The sequence below is a fragment of the Phocoena sinus genome, chromosome 7, assembly GCF_008692025.1.
Source record: "Phocoena sinus isolate mPhoSin1 chromosome 7, mPhoSin1.pri, whole genome shotgun sequence".
Classification (NCBI taxonomy): Eukaryota; Metazoa; Chordata; class Mammalia; order Artiodactyla; family Phocoenidae; genus Phocoena; species Phocoena sinus.
Window position 1 is genome coordinate 44,209,337 of NC_045769.1, and position 25,708 is coordinate 44,235,044.

At 35.6% G+C, this 25,708-nt stretch overlaps 1 protein-coding gene across 5 annotated transcripts in view; it reads right to left on the reverse strand.

Annotated features, from left to right (window-relative positions):
- Positions 1-431: 431 nt before the first annotated feature.
- NAB1 (NGFI-A binding protein 1) overlaps positions 432-25,708 on the reverse strand; it is a 44,928-nt gene continuing 19,651 nt past the window's right edge. For 4 of the 5 annotated variants that reach the window (XM_032637877.1, XM_032637878.1, XM_032637875.1 and 1 more), the window contains 6 exons: positions 23,060-23,193; positions 20,592-20,643; positions 9,069-9,158; positions 6,717-6,879; positions 4,507-4,623; positions 480-2,947 (listed from right to left, as the gene is read on the reverse strand). In XM_032637877.1, coding sequence (XP_032493768.1) covers positions 2,859-2,947; positions 4,507-4,623; positions 6,717-6,879; positions 9,069-9,158; positions 20,592-20,643; positions 23,060-23,193 — 645 coding nt within the window. In that variant the 3' untranslated portion in view covers positions 480-2,858. Of the gene's footprint in view, positions 2,948-4,506; positions 4,624-6,716; positions 6,880-9,068; positions 9,159-20,591; positions 20,644-23,059; positions 23,194-25,708 lie in introns of all 5 variants that reach the window. The other variant, XM_032637876.1, reaches the window with a different exon arrangement.

The window sequence follows — 25,708 nt, forward strand, 5'->3', positions numbered from 1 at the left end:
CAATTTTGTTGCAAAGCTTCTGCTAATCCTCTACCACAGGTTAGTTGAATTTCATATAATTAGCGCTTAATACTGAGACCAAATCACATTAAGACTGCAAATATTAGCATATCATGAATGTTAAATCCTAATGTTCCCCCTTTTATTTATTAATTTAGTTGGTTAGACATGGTGGGTAGTTTTCAAAATGTCTTTGTAACATTCTCTTAGGTGAGAACAAAATAAACCAAATTCTCTCTCTGACAGACCAGAGTACCTGTCTGCCAAATAACTTTATAAAAATGAAGGTAGCTGACAATAATATTTAGTCTTAAGGTATAATAAGCCCCTGGCCCCTAACACTCAAGCCCAGACCAAATGAGAGAGGGGAGACAGGTAGGCTAATACTACTGTGAGGAGTGCTATGCAGAAAGCTCTATAAACAGAGGTACGTGGGGCACACAAAGTCTTTATTGCCACAGGAAGCAACTGCACTCATCCCACGTCACCAACAGCTTTAATAGTCACAGAAACGCAGACTTCACGTAATAAAGTACAAAACAGACTTGGGGAGAAATGGTCCCTTGAACTATATTGGTTGTAATACTGAGGTAACCAATTGACCTTGTTCAGTGAAAATACCTCTAACACAATGAAAAAAATCAACTAGTTATAACATCCAATTCATATATACAATTCAAATAAAAATATATATTATTTGCTTCAATGTATAGCAAGTTTAATACATTAGTGTTTACAAAATAAAAACTGTATTCTACTGAAATTTTTCTTGTGCTTCCCCCTTATCACTAAGCATGAAAGACCAGAAAAGTATGATACTTAAGGAAACTTATTTATAGATTTAAAGATGCAGTTTGTGCAGTCATGAAAGACAGACAAATATTAGTTGTAAGATTACCACATCTTTAAAAATTTTTGCTTATTAAAATCTACAAACTTGAACCATAAGACACAATTAAAAAAAACCCACAGAATTTCTCAAAATAGATTAGAATACAGGAAACGTTTCATGAAACTACTGAGATACTAACCAGTTCTATGGCTAATATTAAAAACTGAACAATCTATGTAAATCGTATTCATACTATTTCTATGCACAGTGAACAATACAATCACAATAATCAACCTCAAGCTAGCAACAAAGTTGCAAAGTCCATAAAAAGCTTCTTCAGTGGGCAAAACACTATGGTACAATTAAAACATTTAGGAAGGAAAAAAAGCCTTTTAATAGTATAAAAGTTGTTTACTGGTGTTTCTACTGTAAAGCTATTCTACAAATCAAAATGAAAAAGGAATTATATATGTGACAGTGATCAGAGACTACAGTGCAGACATTTCATCTAACATTTGGCTGATGAATTTTAGTATAATAGATTATAACTTAATATTTTTTACATAGTTATGACCTAGAGCAGAACCGAAAACAACACAAAAAACACATATTCCAAGTCAATACACTCTTCTCAGCAATATCTGGGTTTAGATGAATCTGGAGGAAGTAAGTAAAGCTGTCAAACATCTTCTCTTAAACCAACAGAAAAAATGTAAATTGGGAGAAGTGGTATTTGTTTTTCACTATGGATTCCAATGTGAAATTCTAGTAAGTATGCAAGTATGTTATTAACATTTAAGCACACCCTCATATATAGGCATACAACCCATTAATTAAATAGGGGGAATTAAAACAGATTTTCAAGTTAAAATGAGTTTTAAGAAAAAACTGCATTCATAAATCTGAAAAGTATATGAAAATGAAATTGTAAAATAAATATGTGTCAACTAAACCTCCATAGAAATATGCCTGCAAATGTGGATGCACTGATTGTCTAAACTTGTGATGGTCTGCATGGGAAGACATTCCCCAGGGAGAGCCATCTAGCTTCTCTGACTCTGGTGCGTAGAGAAGAATTTCTGGATATAAAACAGTACTTACTCTACTATATATTATAGCCTTTGTTAACAGTCACCATCCTTATCACATTTAGGGTTAACTTACTATGTCTTAATCTATATAACACATTCTGAAATAATAATTTTAAGTCAAGGCTTTTACACATCTGTCCACTTGTTTCTAGTTCTCTGTCCAACTAATAGCTTCCTATTTTTGTTATACCTTAAGTAGCTATCATAAAATGCAACCTGGGTCAACTAGGTAAGAGAGGTTTTTCTACTCTATTGCTCAATTTTTTGACCTTACTCCAGTATTTATTAACTATGTGCCTAATTAAGCCAGTAAAAATGACATGTGACTACTATGAAATGACACATTTCCTATTAAACAAAATCAGTTTTATCAGATATTAAATCTACATTTTCCTGACTTAAATTGAGTATTTGCTTTCCATTTTTCCAAAGTCATTACAACTTTGCCAATAACTACATCACTTAAACTTTCTTTTTTATGACTGCAAAGATTCTAAACTCTGACATACAATATTTACGCAAAACACACTTAAAGTAGACAATGAAATTTCAAGTAAGATAAACTGTATCCACACCTATTGGCCCAAACAGGTCTCAACATCTAGATTTTACTTCTATAAGTTATACAAATACATTGTACATTCTTAAATAATTAATGCTTACAATATTAATTTGTAAGCCTTTCCACATAAAATGACTTACAGAGGAATGTGGATCAGTATTTCTGTTACAGATTGTAACATTCTCTTAATTTTCTTTTGTGGTTGTAGTTTTGTCTTCCTGGTTTCCACTGATTACTGTATCAGTCCTTAAGCTTTGGCTATGAAATCTGTTTGTGCTGAATGAGGCAACATTGGTTATTAAGGCTTATTTCTATGATGGAGCATTATCCTTAAATCTGATGCCATTTCCAGAGAACAGTGGGAGAATCATAGCTATCTTGAATCTTCAGGCTCTGTTTTGATGACTTTCTTTTCTAAAGTAAAAGCTGAGTGAGGGTAGTCTTTTAAAATCCCCAGGCTCTCTGTATAAAAAGAGAAACACAAAATGTATTGATATTTTAAATCAATGGTCACAAAAAAACAAACTCAAACAAACTTAAAAACAAACCCCCAAACTCCAAAGCAAGCAGTATCAATTATTCATGACTCTGCAATTCCATATAAAATTTTTATGTTTACAGAGTTGAGGTTAAGAGTTTGGATTCTGGATTTATATTCCATTTCTGCCAATTACTAGCTGTATACATCTCTGGGCAAGTTACACACCTCTCTAAGCCTTAGTGTCTTCACCTATAAAATGGGGATAGTATCTACACAGGGTGATATGAGACTTAAATCATAAAATGTATATAAAGCACACAGCATATAGAACCTACTGATTTTTATTTAATGCTTGGTCCAAAGTGATACATAACATATATAAAATAAAACTGGTCACTCGTATACAACAAAGTTATTGTCTAAAATATTTACTATCAATGAAGACATGAGGCAGAAAAACAACTTCTATGTTTAAACATGGAATTATTTTTAAAAGTTTCTCTAGCCATGGTGGGAGAAATAGGGATAAAAGAATGAAGATTCTATTTTCACAGGACTCATTCCTTGGAATTACATGAATAATTATTTCAACCTCAAACAAATACTACAGAATGACAATAAAATGTAACATTTACATGAAGTACTAATACTGGGGGATACACACACACACACACACACACACACACACTTTAAAAAGGATTCTAGAAAAGTAACCAACATTAATAGCTTATCTGAAATTAGGCAGTTCACTTCATGACTTTCCCTCTCTATACAGAAATTCAGCATAAGAAGAGGAATAAAAATAGTAGCTACCATTTACTGAGTTCCTATCAGCCAGGCAATGCCTATAGGCTATCTTGTTTAATCCTCATAACTATTCTATGAGGCAGAAATTATTTCTATTTTACAGATGAAACAAGTGACTTCAAGTAACTGCTAAAGTTACTTTAGCTCAAAGATTGGATGATACCAGATTCTTTCAAATGGTGTTGGTGTCTAAAACTTTAAGTCTGTATAACTCACTTTACTTGGATAAAAACATGAAAACACCAAACTATAATAAGAAACAGCTTGTCCTTTTATGGAGCTCAGTTTACTTCTGAAATACAAATATCATCCCCCAAATGCAGCTGCATGAAAAGTTTAGATTTGGGTACACAAGGTTTTCTTAGCAGGACAGCAAACATATAGTCCATCAATTTCATATTATGAAAGGCTGAAAAAGGGAATTACATAACTGAAACCAGCCATTTATTATCTGGTTCAGAATTGTGTATAAAGTCACCATTCATGTAATAGCTAATCAAAATCATCTCAATCTTCAAGAGCTTTTTCCCTGTCAGTCCTTTGGAATATCATGTTCTCAAAAAGACTGGCTATTAATATGGCAATCTGTTACTTCCAAGGAGAGAAAATGGACTAGTAACATCATTAGTAATGACCCCTTTTTTAAGGAGGGGGACAGTGGAAGTTAGGAGATTAGAATGGAAAGACGCTTTATTCAAATATTACTCCCTCTACGCACATCTCACATTCTCACCTGATGAGTGGGACTTCGCCTCACTGGAGTAATGTCTACTCAGCTCCCCATCCACCACAAAATGATGGAGTTGTCTGTTCTGTAAATTAGGCATTCGGAGGTTCAAAGGTCTTTCGCCTAATGAAAAGAAAAAAAAAGCAATATGAGTAATTAAAGACGCACCATGGTTTTTCTTAAAAATAAGTTTTCACAGATCGCCTGAACACTCCTTAGGAAATAAGTAAGGAAAGTCGACAGGCACTGGAAGAATTTAAATAGCTGGAGAAATATCTAAAATAATAGTTTAGGAGGAAAATGGCAACTCATGCTAGTCTCAAGATCTACCATTCTGCCAGGACATTTTGAAGAGCTAATCACAAACTAAAGAAAAGACTGAGATTTCCAGTATGCACTCCAGCTCTGGCAGATAATGCATCACCTCTGTGGGGCATTTTCTTACTAGTGCAACCATTTTACCAAGGCAGGTCACTAACCACATAACAACAAATACTACAGAGACAGAGATGGCTTCAAGCCAACTGCCCATTACTAGAACAATAACAACAACAAAACCTATGGCAAATCCACGAAAAAATATAATTAGAACAGATATGGTATAAAAGGTTTCATATGCCAAATCATACTCTATCATAAACCTAAATCCATCATACTTAGCAAATTGTTGCCCTACACTGGATTATCCTGGGGTCACAAATTAGAGTCATCAAATCATTTATTAATCCTTTGCGTCTTAACTCCAGTCTTTTTTTTAAAAAAATTAACTAATTATTTTTGGCTGTGTTGGGTCTTCGTTGTTGCGCACGGGCTTTCTCTAGTTGTGGCGAGTAGGGGCTACTCTTCATTACAGTGCACGGGCTTCTCGTGGTGGCTTCTCTTGTTGCAGAGCACGGGCTCCAGGCGCAAGGGCCTCAGCAGTTGTGGCTCGCAGGCTCTAGAGCCCAGGCTCAGCAGTTGTGGCGCACGGGCTTAGTTGCTCCACGGCATGTGGGATCTTCCCGGACCAGGGCTCGAACCCGTGTCCCCTGTACTGGCAGGCGGATTCTTAACCACTGCGCCACCAGGGAAGTCCCTTAACTCCAGTCTTAACTGTCAAGGATGACTAGAGAAGTTAAACAAGACTTCCACTAAAAAGTTTCTGTAATATTTTAAAAAGGAAGAACGTTCTTTGCCAGTACTCTGATCTGCTGATGTGTAATGTTTTACTCTATAGTTGAAGAATGCTAGTTAAGATGGTATTCTTACTTAGAAAGAAATCTTATTTTTTTGACAACAGTAACCACTCTCTGAAAAAAGTATAATAATACATAAAAAAAAAGTCCTACAAAATTGTTTTTCTTCAAACACTATATCTATTTGAAACTAGAGGATCTAGTCCTATACCTATATGCTATACATCTCTCTCCACTCAAGTGCAAGCTCCAAGGGAGCAGGGAGATTTATTATTCACTGCTGCATTTTCAGTGCCTAGAAGTGTGCCTGGCACATAGGAGATACTAAAAAAATATTTGTTGAATGAGTGAATGACAATGACTTGGGATTTTCTTCACATGTGGATACAAAAAAAATGAAATCATTTTTAAAATGGTAAAAATGCTCATGAATCAAAACTTTCTACACCTGTGTTTAAGAGAACAATTTCCAAAGTATACACCACACAAAATATTTTCATAGGGACTACAGGCCAATGTGAAGCCTGAAAGAAGACAAAATTTCTACAAGTCTCTCCATTCTTATGCTGTCTCTTCAAATCTCTGTACTCTGTCATAGTACTTTAGAAGCAGTCACCACATTCTCTTAGGAACCAAATGTTATAAATTTCAGACAAATCTGTTTATGAAGTCTAAAAAAACCAAAGTTTTAATCTTTTAAAAAATGATAAACATCTCCCATGGAATCCACTTCTTCAGGAAAAATGATCTGTACTGTTTACATCTCCCATTCCCATCCACCCTCTACAAAATACATGTCAATCACATGTGCCAGCTATTATTTAGGGATAATAAGGTTAAAAAAAAACTCTACAAGTTATATTTGCAGGAAGAATTCTTTCCTTTTTAGAAAAAGGGACAATTTAAAAATTAATTTTGATAGAGAACCTATAAAATAATCTCCATAAAATATCAAGTTTAAAAAAATCAGCAATTTTTTGTTTCCCTTTGAAGTGCACAGAGTAGCTGGCTCTAAAGGTGTGGGTCACTCTAAAGATGTACCTTGTCCATCAGCGTTATCAGAAGTCAAGCCATTAGGGCTGTGCTCTTCTGAGCTTTGCCTGTAAAGTCCTGCACACAGTCTTCTTTCAGCATGCTGCAGTCTGTCATAGCCAGCTTGGGTGCAAAGGAACTCCATCTGCTTTGCCATCACCTTTTCAGGCTGCTAGTAAGTAAAGTGAAAATAAAGTAACTAAAACATTCTAGATTTTTTTAATGGTTTAAAGATGCCAATTTCAGACTGCAGCAAATATATTTAGTAGTCATTAAAATTAGTTCATACTTCATGTGGTATACACGTTCCATAAATATGCACTGATGTCTATATCATCATGTTAAAACACAGAATGTTAGATTTTGTACGAAAGGAAAAAAGCTTTCTGCTCAATTCTGTAAAGAGAATTCCATTCTAGCTCAAAAGCAAAATAACCTTAGCTTTGTTTTCTAAGATACCAAGTCCTTTTAAAGATTTTTTAAAAAAGGAACCTCAGAGCAACAGCAACATCTGTTATAAACTGCTTCTAAAACACAGGGCGAAGTCTTGGCATTTTTATTTTAGGATCTGGCACTACACAAACTCTGATATGATGACAGTATATTTGGGGGAGAAAAGGTGTAAAACGGCTGTCTAGAAAAACAAGACAAACACACCTCCCTCTAAAATTAAGCAATGCAAATTATGCAGAAAAACATCAGTGCCAACGAGGATCTTCACCTTCATCATGGAATGAAACTGCAGTATTTTCCAACCCATCATAAAAAGACATGTTTTAAAGTACACAATTAGTTGGCTGACATATAAATTTATCTCTGCATGTGTTCTCTAAGTCCCTTCTCTATGCACTGCTCTAAATTACCTATGTGTGATAATACCTATGACAGTCAAAGCAGTGATATTCTGCCAAGGAGGTAATAGTCAAAAACACAGATAGGAATCACTGCCATGCTATATAGAAGAGCAATACAAGGCATCTACTATATAAAATTATATATATGTTACAAACAATCCTGATTCACTAAAAATCAACAGGTGAAATATATTAACTCATAGAATAAGATGAAAGCTTATACTATTATTCTGAATCAAATAAATGAATGGATAAAGAAGATGTGACACATATATACAATGGGATATTACTCAGCCATAAAAAGAAACAAAATTGAGTTATTTGTAGTGAGGTGGATGGACCTAGAGTCTGTCATACAGAGTGAAGTAAGTCAGAAAGAGAAAAACAAATACCGTATGCTAACACATATATATGGAATCTTAAAAAAAAAAAAAAAAAAAGGTTCTGAAGAACCTAGGGCCAGGACAGGAATAAAGACACAGACGTAGAGAATGGACTTGAGGATACGGGGAGGGGGAAGGGTAAGCTGGGACAAAGAGAGAGAGTGGCACAGACATATATACACTACCAAATGTAAAACTGATAGCTAGTGGGAAGCAGCCGCATAGCACAGGGAGTTCAGCTCGGTGCTTTGTGACCACCTAGACGGTTGGGATAGGGAGGGTTGGAGGGAGACGCAAGAGGGAGGAGATATGGGGATATATGTATATATATAGCTGATTCACTTTGTTATAAAGCAGAAACTAACACACCATTGTAAAGCAATTATACTCCAATAAAGATGTTAAAAATAAATAAATAAACGAGATCAAAAGGAACCATAACTTCAATTCATTTAAATTTGTAACTAATTAATTAATAAAATTTCAATAAGATTTGAGGGGGAAATGTATTTTTCAATCCTCTTAACATGAAAACACAAAACTTGGCACTACTAAATCTGACCAAAAGCAGTCACTAGTGAGAAGATCTACAGGAATAAAACTTACAGTACTTTCTAAAAGGCAAAAATGACTTTTTAAAATGTTAATTTCTGTGTACACGATTAAATAACTTAGCAGCAAAAGCACCTGAAGCTACATATTAATTAACTTTTCATTATACATGAATTGAAATGATTCAACAATAGTTACAATGTTGACTATTAGTATATTATTGAGAACTAGAACTATTTTATCTCAGAGTTGTATTACACACATAATCAACATGGCTGTTTTCCTGGTATCAAGTTGCTTCTTTCTTAAGTAGAGAATCTGTATTAATTCCTACAAAACTTCAAAGAATAAATAAGTAGCAGATGTCGGGTTCTGCTCACAAAGCAAACTAAACCTAGCTGATACTGCTATCTCACTGATACAGCTGTGGATCAGGTGACATTGTAAAAACAACCAGAAATAAATTCAGTCTTTGGATGAAACTGAATTTAAAACTGAAGCTAGTCGAAGCAGCCATTTATTTTTTAACCTACAGATGCTGTTATGAAATAGTAACTGGTGGTTGACGTTACCTGTGAACTAAGAGCAGCGAGTTCCTCACTCTTAGCTTTAGCCTGCTGGAAGAGTGTCTGCACAGAGTCCTGGAAATCTGGAAACCCATCCTGTGGGTCAAAGAATATGTCCTTTTTACTTTAAAATAACCATATTATCAAAAACTCAGAAAATGAAGTAAAGAAATCCACCTTAATCCTATTACCTGAATAATCATGATTAAGATTTTAATGTACAATACTTGATTTCAGTCTCTCAAGGTACAATTACCTTATTTCTACAGTTGTAACCTCAATAAAAACATAAATGAAAAAGATTAAAAGTTTATACATCCACAGTGTTTTACACTGGAACATAGATTTTATGATCATTGATAATAATGATTATATAACATTTCATCTGGTGGTTTGACAGTTTAATCACTATCTTCATATTGGACATTTAGATTATTTGCCTTATTTTTGGTTTTATGAAAAACACTGAAAAAATATTTTCATGGAGACAGCATTTTCCATAGTTTAGATGATCTAATACAATAGGTTCCCAGAAGTAGAATTAGTACAAAGGGATGAACATTTTTATGTCCTTTACATATGTTACTCAAGGGCCTTTATTGCTTTATTGTATCATAAGCAATATATGACAGTTTTCCTTGCCAGTACTGGGTGTTGTTTTCTTAATTGTTGCCAATTTATACTTTTGTTTTGATAATCAAAAAAATTTTTAGGGCTTCCCTGGTGGCGCAGTAGTTGACAGTACGCCTGCCGATGCTGGGGACACGGGTTCGTGCCCCTGTCTGGGAAGATCCCACATGCCGTGGAGCGGCTAGGCCCGGGAGCCATGGCCGCTGAGCCTGCGCGTCCAGAGCCTGTTGCTCCGCGACAGGAGAGGCCACAACAGTGAGAGGCCCGCGTACCGCAAAAAAAAAAAAAAAAAAAAAAAAAGTTTTAATTTTGTATACTATAGTTGTATATACTTATATTTTACTTTGTGACTTCTTCTATTACTATTCAAAAAGACATTCTCCTTTAGAGATTTGAGAAGTACTCAAATCTACCCTCTAGTTTTCTAAAGCTTTATTTTATTGCTTCTTTTGTTTTTAAAATTTAACTCTCTATCCCATCTGGAATTTATTTTGTTATATGTAATGTGGTAAAAATCCAAAGTAAATTCCCAACCTGAATTTCTGCAGAATTCTTCCATGCTGACTTGTGATTTCTCCTTTACCAGTTCAAAGGACAGGTGATAGGGCTTTGGAATTAGAAAGACCTGCACTTGTGTTCCGATTCCACCACCACTTACTAGCTACATGACACTGGATGAGTAACTTAACCTTTCTGAACTTTAGTTCCTTCATATGAATAATAAGGATAAGAGAACCTATCTATTAGGGTTGTTGTGAGATAAAGTAAATGAGATATTGCCTTTAGCATACAATAACTGCTGAGTATCAGTGTGTATTCTTATATATTCTTATTTATATGTATTCTTATATTAAATAGTACATTCTTATATTAAACATAAGTATATTCTTTTTTTTTTTTTTTTTTTTTTGCGGTACACAGGCCTCTCACTGCCGTGGCCTGTCCCGCTGCGGAGCACAGGCTCCAGACGCACAGCCTCAGCGGCCATGGCTCACGGGCACAGCTGCTCCACGGCATGTGGGATCTTCCCGGACCGGGGCACGAACAATGTCCCCTGCGTTAGCAGGCGGACTCTCAACCACTGCGCCACCAGCGAAGCCCCTAAGTATATTCTTATATTAAGTAGAGTGTACTTGGGGTACTGTACTCCTGCACAACACTGCAACTTAAATTATTTCCATTTTATACCACACACACACACACACACACACACACACACACACACACACACGCAAATATGTTTACTAATTTTATCAAGGTTTTTTTTTGGCCTGTTTAGTGCTCCACATGAAATTTGTAACTACAAACATCATGACAGCATGGTTTTACTAACTTTACTGAAAACTACTCAAGGAATCCTCAAAGACATTGTCATTAACTTCCAAAACGTTTCTCTCCTTGTTTGATAAAGCTGTATATTTGTGGCAAAGGGTGAATAATGAAAAACTGAAGTTGTTATATAATAACAGAGCAGAAAAAGTTGTAATAATAACAAAATATGTACCTTATTTGAAATATGAAACACTGGTTCAAAGATTTTCCCCATTGGGGTCTTTTCAAAAAATTATTTCTCCACTGCAAATCTCATGTTTTCAAATACTTCATCTACCAAAGGTCATTTCCTAGATAATAATTAATTTCCCATTTTTTAAAATCCAAAGACATGAAATAAAATAATTAGAATCAAGAACAAATAAATTTAACATCTTGAAATAGTCTTATGTAGCTCCATGGTGGGTTATACAATCAGCCTTTTCAAATTATTAAAAATAGCCACCTTTCTAGGCCCCTACAAGACCAAGGACCCTGGGCTTAGAGGAATGTATAGAATATAATCATTAACTGAGCTAGAATGAATTTTATACAAGTATATATACTTGAAATCTAAATGAAAAGTTCACTTTTCTTAGTCATTCCATTTTTCTCCTAAGAATTTACTTAGGCCTAAAAATCCAGCTTTATCTTTAACAAACTCTCCTTTAATTTAAGTTCTGAAGTTCAGTGAAGTAAGCTAGTAGGAGATTTAGAAAACAACATCAGTAAGAGGAGCTATCATTTTTCAGGTGCCTACAATGAACCAGTTCCTGACTATGTTCTGTAATTTACTTATATTGTCTCATTTAATCCTCACACAAACAACCCTGGGTTTCCCTCATTTTACAGCTACAGAGATTAGCTTCAAAGCCTATGCTAAAAATCACAAAATCCTTGAGTTGCCACCTTTATGAGACTCACAACAGTAAGTAGAGGCATTTCTTTTATTTCCTTTACTTTAGAAGACAGATCCAAAAAAAATATTGCTGTGATTTATGTCAAGGAGTGTTCTGCCTGTGTTTTCTTCTAGGAATTTATAGTATCCGGTCTTACATTTAGGTCTTTAATCCATTTTGAGCTTCTGTTGTATATGGTGTTAGAGAATGTTCTGATTTCATTCTTTTACATGTAGTTGTCCAGTTTTCCCAGCACCACTTACTGAAGAGACTGTCTTTCTCCACTGTATAGTCTTGCCTCCTTTCTCGTAAATTAACTGGCCATAACTGTGGGTTTATTTCTGGGCTCTCTATCCTATTCCATTGATCTGTGTGTCTATTTTTGTGCCAATACCATACTGTTTTGATTACTGCAGCTTTGTAGTATAGAACTATCATATGACCCAGCACTTCCACTCCTGCTTATATATTCGAAAGAAACAAAAACACTAATTCAAAAAGATACATGCACCCCAATGTTCATAACAGCATTATTTACAATTGCCAAGATATAGAAGCAACCTAAGTGTCTACCAACAGATGAATGGATAAAGAAGATGTGGTATATATATATACAATGGAATATTACTCAGCCATAAAAAAGAATGAAATTTTGCCATTTGCAGCAGCATGGATGGATGTAGAGAGCATTATGCTAAGTAAGTCAGACAGAGAAAGACAAATACTGTGTATCACTTATATGTGGAATCTAAGAAAATATAACAAACTAGTGAATATAACAAAAAAGAAGCAGATTCATAGATACAGAGAACAAATTAGTGGTTACCAGTTGGTGGGGGCATAATATAGGGGTGGGGAGTAAAGCTACAAACTCTCAGGTATAAGACAGACTCAAGGATGTATTGTAAAACACAGGGATATAGCCAATATTTTATAATAACTCTAAATGGAAAGCAACCTTTAAAAACTGTATAAAAATTTTTAAATAAATAAAAAAAATTCTTTAAGAAAATTTTTTAAAATGTGGATAACTACAGTACCCACCTAACTTCACAACAATTTTAAAGAAGCAAAAAATTCTTGAAAAACACTCACCACAATGCGTGGCATGCAGAAATTAACCCAATAAATGTTTGTTACTGATACTTATTAAGTTAACCCAAAAAGCCACCAGATTTAATCAGAGTAAAACAATAGCATGCTGTGATATTACTATATCTCTGTGATACAGGGGGAATAAGATAAATTTTAGAAATATTTACATAGTATAGATATCTTAGAGAATGAGCTAGGCATTTAACACTAAAATCACCAAGAGAATATTTACATAGTATAGATATCTTAGAGAATGAGCTAGGCATTTAACACTAAAACCACCAAAAGAATATTGACTATATTGGTGGGGAACTATTTTAGTGAAAAAACAATGGAAATCTAGAAACACTTGTTTATTCACTCAATCTTGTTTGCCTAACAGGTTCTATCCTCTGAACTCAGTGATGGGGATACAATGACTCCTGCCTTCCTGACAAATACAGTGTAGAAACGGAAATGGACAAAGAGATCCAGAGCACAGGGGAGTCACTGTGTCAGGGAAGGCTTCCCAGCGGGCATGATGTCTTGGCTGAGACTTGAAAGAAAAGAGGTCTCTAGGGAAAGAGAGCAGCTTTATATAAAGGCCTAGAGGCAAAAAGAACAAGATACCCTTGAGAAAGTGGAAAATACTTCATACGGTAATACAGGTAACACAGGGAATACACTAAGAGGGAGTGGTCTGAGAAGCTGGAAACCCAGGGCCAAATTCTATGAGGCCTTGTAAGTCATGTTCAGAATTTTAGATTTTATCCTAAATGCAAACAGAAGTCCTTGAAGGTCTAGGGAAAAGACTAATCAGATCTGCATTAGAAAACCCAATCAGAATGAGATGGGGATAATGTACTGGGGGAGGGGGGTCCAGGATGGTGGTTAGAGGGCTGTAGTGAAGACAGAGACTAGTGGCCTAGTCCCACACAATGGCAGATGCAACAGAGAAATACATGAATTCCTGAGATATGGCTTAGGCAACTGGGAGTTTGGTGATAACATTTACTAGAATCAGAAATTCAAGACCAGGAGGTTTGAGGAGAGAGCAGAAAGTTGATGAATTTCGTTGGGGACATATTGAGTCTGATCTGCTGCTGGTGAGACCTCCGGTAGGCAGATGCACTGACTCTGGAACCTGGGGTAAGGTCAGGGCTGGAGAGTTCCAGCCCATCAGGCCCTGAGTGGAGTGAGCCCAGGCCAGAACCCCCAGGAGCTCGAATATCTCAATATTATCTTTGATGGAGCTTGCAGAAGGAGAAAGGAGTGATCTAATCTTCTCATGTTAGGAACCAGAAGTGTAATCTCAGGCAAGAAAGTTAACCTCATTATTTCCAGTGTTCCCAGTTTTTAAATGGAGATTAAAACACAGCTTAACTGCCCAATGGAGATTTGTGGGGATTAAATAAAGTAATGAAAATAATAAAGCTTGAAAAAGTATACACTGCTATACAAATATATGGTGGCACCATTATTAGGATTATTAACCATGAGAATATTGAAAAGCTGGAAGGGGGAACTTCAAGCTCTACATGCGAAAGTTTTTAGAAAATGGACACTGCTCCATCATTAATAAAGAGAAATACAAGCATGCAATAAGAAAGAAATAACACAGATCAGTGGTCTCTCTGCAACTGGGAACATTACTATTCCGATTTTCTCTCAATCTTTGACAGTTCATCATGGATGGGAAGACTACTGGACTAAGTAGCTATCACTTCATGACATATAAAGTAGGTTTGTACCCCAAAATATATGACTTAGAAATAAACGTGAGAACATTCCCAAGAAAATGGTCTCTTTCACATTATGTTTGCTACAGGACTCTTTTGATATGTCTCTGAAGCTTTTTTCCCAGGAACCAGCTGTACCATGCTATGAGCAATTTATCTTCTTGTCATATTCTTGGCTGCTGCCATTAATCACAGTGTTCCCTTACGAGACTCTGAGTCTAAGCACTGAGAAAATAAAAGATATAGGGTGGGATGCTGTTCATGACCTAATTACTCTCATCGCATTGGTCTCCACCCCCATTCCTCCTCATCCTTTCCACCAAACACTATCAAGTTGCTTTAAAACCACTGCTTAGCTATCTTTAAAACAACTTGTTCCAACAGATGTTCTCGGCCTCACACGTGCATTTTCCCTTTCTCTACTCACACTTTCTATATGAATAGCAGATTGTAATGCTTCTGTTTTTCTTATCCAGAGGGGAAGAGTCTACATCAAATTAGACCAGCTTTCTTTTCAACAAGCTTAGTAACAGCGTAGGTGGGTATTCTGACCCTCTTCCCTCCCCCTTCCTCACTCTGCCACCCCCAACCCACTGGAACTGCTAGCAGATGTTTCCTCTAAGTCTTTCGTTTTCAAGCCCCGATTCTCTGACTTTCTGGTCTCTATTAACAAACTTCATTTCTTTCATCCAGTTATCTCTGATTGCTTTGCACTCCCAGCCCACACAGGATGAAGAATGCTGTCACCTCTCATCTCTTTATCTAGTCTCCAGCAATTTCAGTGAACGAAGAAAACTGACAGACGAGAAATGAACAGTAACCGTCCATTTAGTCAGCTACCATCGCCAGGGCTGAGACTGGTTGTTTTACACATCCTTCCTCTCTTTTAATACTTATTATACTGGAGGCAATGACAGGGTTTATTCATAGGAGATGTTCTTGATGAGAAAGAAAAAATATCAACTGAATCCACTTATAACTAATTTTTAAAAAACTGAGAGGAAGACAAGAGAGCCAGGGACTTTGGCTCATGATTTTTCATCTCCTTTAGTAGTCAAGCCATCTTAAATATGTTCTGTCACAGGTAGAGTATAAATAAGTCAAACTAATTTTTCTTGATTTACTGTTTACCTTCCCAACAAACTGTTTTGCTTCATTGTAAAAAATAAGTATGTCAAATGGTGATATCTTATATTTAAATACATTTTGTCACTTATATTGTTAAATTTTCTACTCAAAATGTATAATCGTTGGGCTTCCCTGGTGGCGCAGTGGTTGAGAGTCCGCCTGCCAATGCAGGGGACACGGGTTCGTGCCCCGGTCCGGGAAGATCCCACATGCCGCGGAGCGGCTGGGCCCGTGAGCCATGGCCGCTGAGCCTGCGCATCCGGAGCCCATGCTCCGCAACAGGAGAGGCCACAACAGTGAGAGGCCCACGTACCGCAAAAAAAAAAAAAAAAAAAAAAAAAAAAAAGTATAATTGTTAAACTTCCTTGCATTAGAAAATAACTGTGATTCTTTCCCCCTTCTTCAAAGACTACCAATCCTGTGCACACTTTGCCCTTCTTACCATACTAGCAGGAGGAAAGGTATAATCTGGATAGCGTTTTTCACACCTAAGATGCTTTGTGAATGCTCATTAGCACCCAGGAGAGTGGTATTGCTTTGAAGTTTAGAAGTCAGACCTAGATTTGAAGCCCTGGCTCTGCCACTGCAATGTGGAAAGTTGGGCAGGTTACCAAGTCCTTTCTGAGTCTCTCCTTGGCTGTAAATGGAAATCATAAAGCCTCCATATAGAGTAGACAAGGTCTGTGATAATTTCAAATGCCTAGCAGGGACAGGCATACAACAGGTTCAATAAAAACAGTTATTTAAAAAAAAAAAAAACAGTTATCTCTACAACTGACCCAGAGCTGGATTTGAGGCCTCTGATCAAAAAGAAAAGAATAAGCATAATCCATTTGCAGTTCAGCTGAAAGCAGATTCACACAGAAGGTTGTATTCCAGGTGGACAAGCTACTCATCTAGCCTCAGTAGGATATTCCCAAACCTCACGTACCGACATATAGGGTTAAAGAGGCTTTCCTTAGAGGCTGCATTCCAAATGACAGGCTACCCTAATAAGGCCTCCCGAAGTTAGCAGGCTTTTTCCTCTGTGACTATCTCATATATTCTAGGAACTATAAAGTTCAAAATCTCTATGTCTTTTAATGTCTTACATGCCCTGTAGGAAGGAGCACTATTCCAGGACAAGAGATTATCCTGAGTACTTCACAACATATATACTGATATTAAACAACGACAACGACGACAATCAAATAAATAGTTAACTATCCTTAGGGCAGGAACAACCTACTATATAATAAGAGGAGAAAAATAAGACAAGGATTTTAAAATTTCATTCCACCCAACCCTTCACAAACATCAGGAAAATACATCATTTAGCAATAAGTAAACAACTACTGAGCTTGAACAAAGCACTAATTTTTTTTAGTGTATACTCATGCACTGAAAACGGCATACAAGAAAACGTTTCTCTTTCCTTTACACGTCTCTTTTGAGTTATTTCTATTTCATCTACTGGACATGACATTTCTTTTTGTTCTCTGATCTTAAAAATGATCTTTTTAAGATTGAAAAAACTTAGCAACTTGGCATGTATGCTCATTGGTTGCTGTTAAGGATTTTGGAAAAATAAAGATGAAAAGGAAGAGAAAAAAGGACTCATTAATTTGAGCCTAGTAATTAGGAATCTTATACTGCTTTACAATGGGTTAAGTTTATTTTTATATTACTTTTTCTTAATAGAGAGTTAATAAGCTAAGAATCACAAAACAAATAATCAAATAAGACAAACAGTATGTTCAAAGAATTCTAAAATCTTTGTAGTTTTACTTATGACTGTCTTTTGTGTCAGCCACATATTCTGGACAAACTGGTCTCATTGTTCTCTAAACACACAGAGTATTTTCTTACCTCTGTGTCTTTGCCCATGCTAGTCTTTCTTTGCAACTCCCCTCCGCCCTCCACCCCACATCCCTACCTTCTGAAATCCTATCCTTCTTTTAAAACCCAGCTCAGATGGTATCTCCTCAATAAAGCCTCCTCTAATCTCTCCTCATGCCAGAAATTCTCCTCCTCCCCAGTAGACACACAGAAGGTAGACATAAATAAAGCACTAACGCTTGGTGAAAAATCTTCTTAGGGGAGTAGTAACCCTATACGACCAATACTAACTACCTCAGTATCAGCTTCCACAACCAAATGAACAGCTCCAGTATCTCAAATTTGACTTAGAGTATACCACAAGGGAATTTAGACAGCATTTATGCCAATATTGTGTATTTTGCAAAGGATTACACAATACACTATATACATGTGTAGGTATACACACATGTATAACACACACATTTTGCAGATATTGATGCTCTGCAAAACACAAATTTTTTAAAAAACTAAGCAAAAACAAGACAAAATTAAAACAAACCAACAAAAGTAAACTACTGTCCTAAATTCAAAGCTAAAGTCGCTATTCATTTCTGGGAAACAAAATCAAGTTTAGTATAAGAACATTTACAGACAACTGGGGTTGATTAGTCACTTGTCTATTTAGGAAAGGTTAGAATTGTTATTCACAGAAAAAGGAAACACTGATTATCTTAATTCTAAATCTGCAACTGTTTAAATGGCTTTGTGATGTCTATTAAAGTAACAAACTAATCATATAGAACTATAATTCAATTATCTCTAGTGGAATATAAAGGACTAGAAGGGTCACATCTAATGCTATAACCTAACATTGTGAGCTCCTAAAAAGAAACTCACAACACTGTAACTGGATACAAGAAACAACTTGTTTACATTTCAGATCAGGGCCATTGAGAGGGTCAGAAAGACTTATCAACACAGCCTAACAAGAAAACACTATAGCTCCAAGAGTCCATGAGATTCATGATTTCAAACTTCAATGTTCACTAGTGACCTCTGAAGCTAGACAAACCAGGGCTTAAATGTGAGAACAGCTTGAGTCATGATGACATGGAGAGCCAATGGTGAGAAAGAGGCGGACGTAATTTCTAACCTAGTAGCTGCCTGCCTTTACTGGACATCGGGTAGGTTTTGTACCTTCTTTCCTCTAAATCCTCCAATGGCACATGCCTTTTAGCAGTTTCTTTGTTTATCCAATTTCCCTTTCAGTGGTAGAGTCACTAACAGCTAAATCCACAGGGATACTCTCTTATTATCTTGAGATGCAACAGGAGAAAACTATTTCACTAGTTAGCTTTTTCAATGGCCTTAGATCATTTCAATAAATTTTCTGAGTGGTATCTGAAGCTAACCCATCTTAAACATTATTCCAGAGCTAACAGTGAGATAGATTACAAATATAAGCACAATTTTTAAAAAGGTGCTCGTTTTGGACAACATTTTTCTCTTCTTTGAGAACCACTGCTTGGGGCTAAAGCTTTCAGAAGTCAAAGATGTTTACCCATGGCCATTCATCATTTCACCTAACAGATTTTATTAAGTTCTATTAAGTGCAAGGCACTATTATAAACTAAGTAAAAGCAGTGGATAGACAGATAAGAGCTCTACTGTCATCTAATGGGGCAGACCAATAATAAATTAAAAATAAATATGTAATAGTTTCAGAAACTGGTAAGTGCTATGAAAACAAAACAAGCCAGGACAAAGAGCCTTAATGTGATGTTGGGGTAACAGTGCCTCTTTAGAAAGGGAAGCAGGGAAGTCAGAGAAAACTCTCTGCTATAAGCTGAAGCCATGTGAAGATCTACAGAAAGATCTACAGCGGAGGAACAAACAGAGAGGGCTGAGGCACAAATGAGTTTGACGTGTTCCAGGAACAGAAAGTCAGTCAGTGGAGCTGGGACGCAGTAAGAATGGGGGAAGTGTGGTAGCAGATGAGTTTAGAGATGCAAGCCAGAGTCAGATCATACAGGGTCTTAGATGCCTCAGGAAAAAGCGTAGATTTTATTCTAGGCACAGTAGAAAGCCACTGGAAAGACTGAAGCAACAAAAGGGATTTATGTTTTTAAAAGATTAACTCTGGCTTTGGTATAAATGAAAGATTATTACATACAAACAGATGCTACTAACAAATTACTAGTAAGAATAATTTGATGATGGAAATTTAGGGTAGTTAAACATAGCTTCTTTTCTTTAACTTGAAATTAAATAATGAATGGCTAAGAGCACCGACCGCTATCCCCTGCCCAAGAAAAAAAGGAAGGAGTTTCCTGCCTTCAAATTTCTGCTCTGTTGCAGGCTGGCCTTTAAAAAAGTATTCAATCCAAATTAAGGAGCAGTCATTCTGAAACCAGTTCTGAGAGCCCTAAGAAAAACACATTTTTCTTGCTCAACTCACCTTACGACTCGCAGGTCTGAAATCAGAAGGACTGCCTCAACCATGATCCCCTAAAAGAGGCTTTTAATTACAGTAAAGTCCCCATAACTTGCAGCTACTAAATTGTCACTTCTCTCAGATATTTAATATAAAGAAGTTAAACCTTAGCTCCTCTCAGTCTATTTGATAAGATGACTAATGATGTAAATAAAATTATAAAAGGAATAGTTTAACCAGTAAAGAGTTTTAAATCTGTAAGAAACATCTATTTACAAATCAACCTTTGATAAACTGACTGGACATCAAGCTTATCATTGTCGTTTCCTTCTAAGAACTTTCTGAGTATCTTAGCTCAAATTACTATAGATACTTCAAAGCAACCAAATTCTATATAATGTTTAAGATTCTACAATTCACATTTTCTCACTAGTTGATGGGACCATTCTTTTTTTTTAGTTTGAACTAGTAAGCAAACATTATTAGCATAAGAAAATATAATACATAATCATACCTCCACTTTAATTCTCTTCGGGGATAATTCATCTCTTTCTCCACATTTTGATCTGAGGGGAATGGGGGAGAGAGAAAAACTTGAGAAGGTAACAAATTTTTTCTAAAGGCACCTCAATCTATAAGCTTCCACCAAAACATATAACTCTGGAGCCCTGCCACCAGAAATAAGACTTCATAATGAACATTAAAATAGTGAAAAAGAGACTTTTTATCATTTCTAAATTAACGTTGGGGAAATAGGCAGACACAGTTATATTACACATTTTAAAATTATTGCACACTACCTAAGAATGCCACACACAGAAAGTACTCAATAAGTATTAATGAGTACCACATAATGAAAAAGGAAAAAAAATCAAGGAGGACTGTATTCCATGACACCCTTCATGGATCAGTATAATTTAGGATAAAATGGAAAAAAAATGGCCATTTAAGACAAATGCTTAAGGCTACATGAGATTAAAATGCATTTTGTCTATCAGAACTATAAATGCATTTTCCCTGGACCTAGGGATCCCTCTGCTGGGAATCTCTCCCACAGAAGCACCTACATATACATGAAATATAACTGCCAATTAAACGATGGCAAGTCATAAATTTTAAGTTATACCTCAACTTGAAAGATGTTAAAATGTGGAAAAATACACCTCAGAATCAACAAAACATGATATGTATGATGTTATTTACTGTGGTATTACTTATAACGGCAAAAGACTAGAAACAACTCAAGTATCCATCAACAGGGGACTAGTTAAATGAATCATGGTATATCCACACAAGGCAGTATCATGCAGCTGTATAAAATAATGAGGAAGATGTATATGTACTAATATAGCAAGATCTCCAAGACACGTTAAACTAAAAGCAAAATACAGAATAATATAGACACATACTACTTACTGTTTTTTCAAAAAAAGGTATAAGTGAGAAAACATATTTATATTTATTTACATGTGCATAAACAAACACTAGAAGGATGAAAAAGAAATTAATAAAAACTACCTACAATGAGAAGAGGAACAGAGTAAAAAGAGACAGAAATGAGAGTGCAACTTTTTTGCATTAGCTTTATACATAGTTTTGGCTTATAAATAATGTAAAAGTCTTGTGTATTTTAAAATGATTTAACTTTAAAAACATATAAATGTAAATAAACACTACAAAAAATAACTAAAAGTTGTTGAAAGCAGTCGCCTCTGGGTCGCAGTATTCAGAAAGAAGGGGGATGGAGCAGGGGAACCGCTGAGTTTCGTGATAAGCCTTGTGTACTATGTGACTTCATAAATCATGTACACGTAGTACTTTGATTAAAGAAAATTATTTAAGTAAAGCAGTCAGAAAGAAAATATTGTATAATACAGTGAAGAAAACAAAGTCATAAAAATCAGCTCCTGATCACTCAACTCAGAAAGAATCTTGTAAATAATCCTATAATATTGCTGTGTATTCTTATCCTGTTCATTTATTTTGCATAATTTTACTTGTTCCCAGTTTGTAAGTATATGGGCTCTTGAGATAGGACAGACAACAAAGCTGCTGTGAGCTGGGGAAAATAATGGTGATGACAGCAAGTGCCTGTATCGGTGGTTTTCAAACTTGAATATACACAAGAATCATAGGAGATGCTTGTGAATGTTTGCACTCTAAGGCTCCATCCCCAGAAAATGTGATTTATTAGAGCTGGAAAGGGTGCTCGGGATGTGTTTTTTTTTTTTTTTTTTTTAACACACACTCAGTCACACTAATGCATCTCCTCCAAGAAGCAGTGGCAAGCACAACCGATGGTGCACTGGAAATCAGGGTCCATGTGGAATAAGTGAACAAAATCAAAATGGTCTGCTATCTACAGACAATGCTTAGGCTTCAAGTGAGGATAAGATGAAGAATAATAAGGTATGTTTACATTAAATTTTAAAATCACCACTGCTTTTCAACATGGGGTTTTTTATTTCAAACACATGTTCCATATTGCCCTTGCTAGTAACCTAGTATTTTCCAATTGTCCTTTAAATACTGGGCAGTGGAGTCTTTTTATCTATTCAGCTAATCTCATAGATTGCAGACACCTTGCAAAAGGAAACACGTTGCTTCCACAGAGAGTTCAACAAGTTCATGTAGTTGGTAGGGTATACAAATAGGTCTATAAATGATGACTAACTAAATCCCATCATCACACTCAAAACCAAAGAAAGCATCTGTGTGAGAGAAGAATGTCGAGAACCACACCAAACCAATGCTATAGTCCTAGGGAACTATCTTTCAAAAGACAATAAAAGAGGATTAAACAAATCAATGAAAACCACTTCAGCAATAATGTTTTGAAAAGTCACTTCACTGTTTAATCTTATAGAACTATAATCACACTTCAACTTTTTCAGATATGCTTATATTCTATCAATGGATGGTGTTTCAAGCTCTACTTCTAACAAACAATGCAAAAATACTGCCAATTAGTTAAACACTTACTTGGTGGTTCTGTAAGTATATTTATAGGTGACTTCTCGAGAAATCTGCCTAGCCAGGGCAAAAAGTTCATCTCTTCTTGTCAGTAGAGCGTTATCCTTCACACAAAGCTGAGCAGCCGCTTCATTAACAGTGAGCTGCATGTTCAAAACAAAGTTTTAAAAATTATAAACATTTTTATTTCATCAATACAGAAAATGTTTCACTTAAGAATATAAGAAGTCACATCATTATATAATGAAATCATAATTTATGAAAATCAGGTTAGCCTTTACTCCTAATTAGTCCTATACTGCCTAATTTCAGAAGCAAATCAAGTTATCTACATCTCTCAGAACTTGAACTAATCAAAATAGTCATCTTGGTTTTATTTATTTATATGCTTTATTTATTTTTGTTTAAGTAGGAGAGTTTATAGAAAATAAGCAAAATAAAAAGTTAAAAAATGTTCTGCATCTTATTTTGCTTATGAGAAACCAAGGGATATGATTTTATGATATGCTGATAATATTTCCTTAACTACAAGTGAGTATACATGGTCTTACAGATTTTTTTTTTTTTTTGCGGTACACAGGCCTCTCACTGTTGTGGCCTCTCTCCTTGTGGAGCACAGGCTCCGGATGCACAGGCTCTGCGGCCATGGCTCACGGGCCCAGCCGCTCCGCGGCATGTGGGATCTTCCCAGACCGGGGCACGAACCCATGTCCCCTGCATCGGCAGGCGGACTCTCAACCACTGCGCCACCAGGGAAGCCCCAGATATTTTTTTTTAAGGTGAACTGACATGAAAATTCTTAGGAAGAAATAAAAAACGATTTTAGTTAAGTATTTATAAAATCAGTAAAAGATAGCATTATCACAAATGAGGGTTATAATGGAAAATCAAGGTCTTGGAGTCACTAAATCTCTAAGATTCATCTAATTCAACTCTTTCATCTAAGTGCTAAATATTGCCAATATAGAGTTGCTAGTTGACCAAACACCTGTACTAAAATTTAAAATATCAAAGGTTATCCTAAACTGAAAATCTATAATTTGTTTATTAGACTACAAAATGTTTTTCACATAATTTTGTCAACTTAAATAGATGTAAGTAAGGAACTGCCAAGAGGTATATCAGGCTTTTTTAAAAAGCAAGAAACATTCCAGGCATGATTGACGGCAAACTGATGGGATGTGATGGCAGAGAGACCTAGGATGAGTCTTGCTCCATCACTTACCAGCTGTGTGATTTTGGACATGTAAAAACTTCTCAGAGCCTCAATTTTCTCAGAGGCAAAATGGGATAATATCACTACCTCCAAGGACTGTGACAAGAAGTAAGTGAGAAGACAGCTGGCACAAAGTTGTTGTTAGTATTAGTTCTCGTTTTCCTTTGACAAAGAATCAGGCATTTACCTTTCTCCCTACCCAGTTATCCCACTTTATTCACAGTTTTTCTTATTTAAAATTTTTGAAAATACAGAGAAGCAAAAGAAAATGAATGCAGCATGCAGTCCTTCCATCCAGAATGACTATTAATATTTTAATGCATATTATTCCAATATTTCTCTGTGTACATATATACATGTGAATGTAGATGTGTAACTTCCTTTCCTTCACTTAGGTATGCTGCATTTTTTACTTTTTCATATATTAAGGCAGAGACTTGGCTTGTTTACATCAGTATCTGGCATGGTTAGTAAGCTTAATAAACACTGATGAATGAATTTAAATATCCTGTACAATGTAATTTTTACTACCTAGACATATAATATTACATTGTAGAAAATAGCAATATATTATTTAAATCAACCTCACTCTGGATATTACCCTCATTTTTCATGTACTACAAAGAAAGCTGCAAAGAGCATTCTTTGTGCATCTTTACACACATATTCAGTTATTTACTTGGAATAAATTAGTACAAAGAAACTTCTTGGTCACAGAATATACTAAATTTTAAGAGATTTACATATTTCATCAAATTACTCTCCAAAAAAATTGTTTCAAATCTTAATGCTACCAACAATTATATGAAGAGTTCATTTCCCAGAATCTTGACCAACACTGGCTGTTATCTAAGCTTTACCAATCTGATGTATTTTCAATGACTTTTGGTTATTATTTGCATTTCTTTGGCTGTAACACTGAAATTTTTATGTTTTTGACTTATTTTAAAATCTGCTTGCTCATGGTAGCTGCCTGTTTCTTCTATTGCACTATTTTGTTTCTTAGGGACTTAAGGAATTCGTTATGTATGAAGAGCATTAACTCTTCATATGTAGTGGTTTTGTTTTTTTATTTTTTCATAGTTTGTCATTAGCCCTATAGTTTTGTCTTGAGTGCTATGCACAGAAGCTCCCTTCTTACCCTAATACATATAAATGTTCTCCTATAATTTAGTCTAATGGTTTTATTTTTTTCCACATATTTACTCCATCTAGAATGTGTTATGGTATGCAGTATATGGTATGATATAGGTATCTAATATCCTCCTCCCCAGATTTCCAACTGTAGGTTACACTGGCTTATTCTCAAATACAGGCATACCTCATTTTATTGTGCTTCGCTTTATTGCACTTTGCAGATACTACTTTTTTACAAATTGAAGGTCTGTGGCAACCCTGTGTTATCAGATGATGGTTAGCATTTTTTAGCAATAAAGTATTTT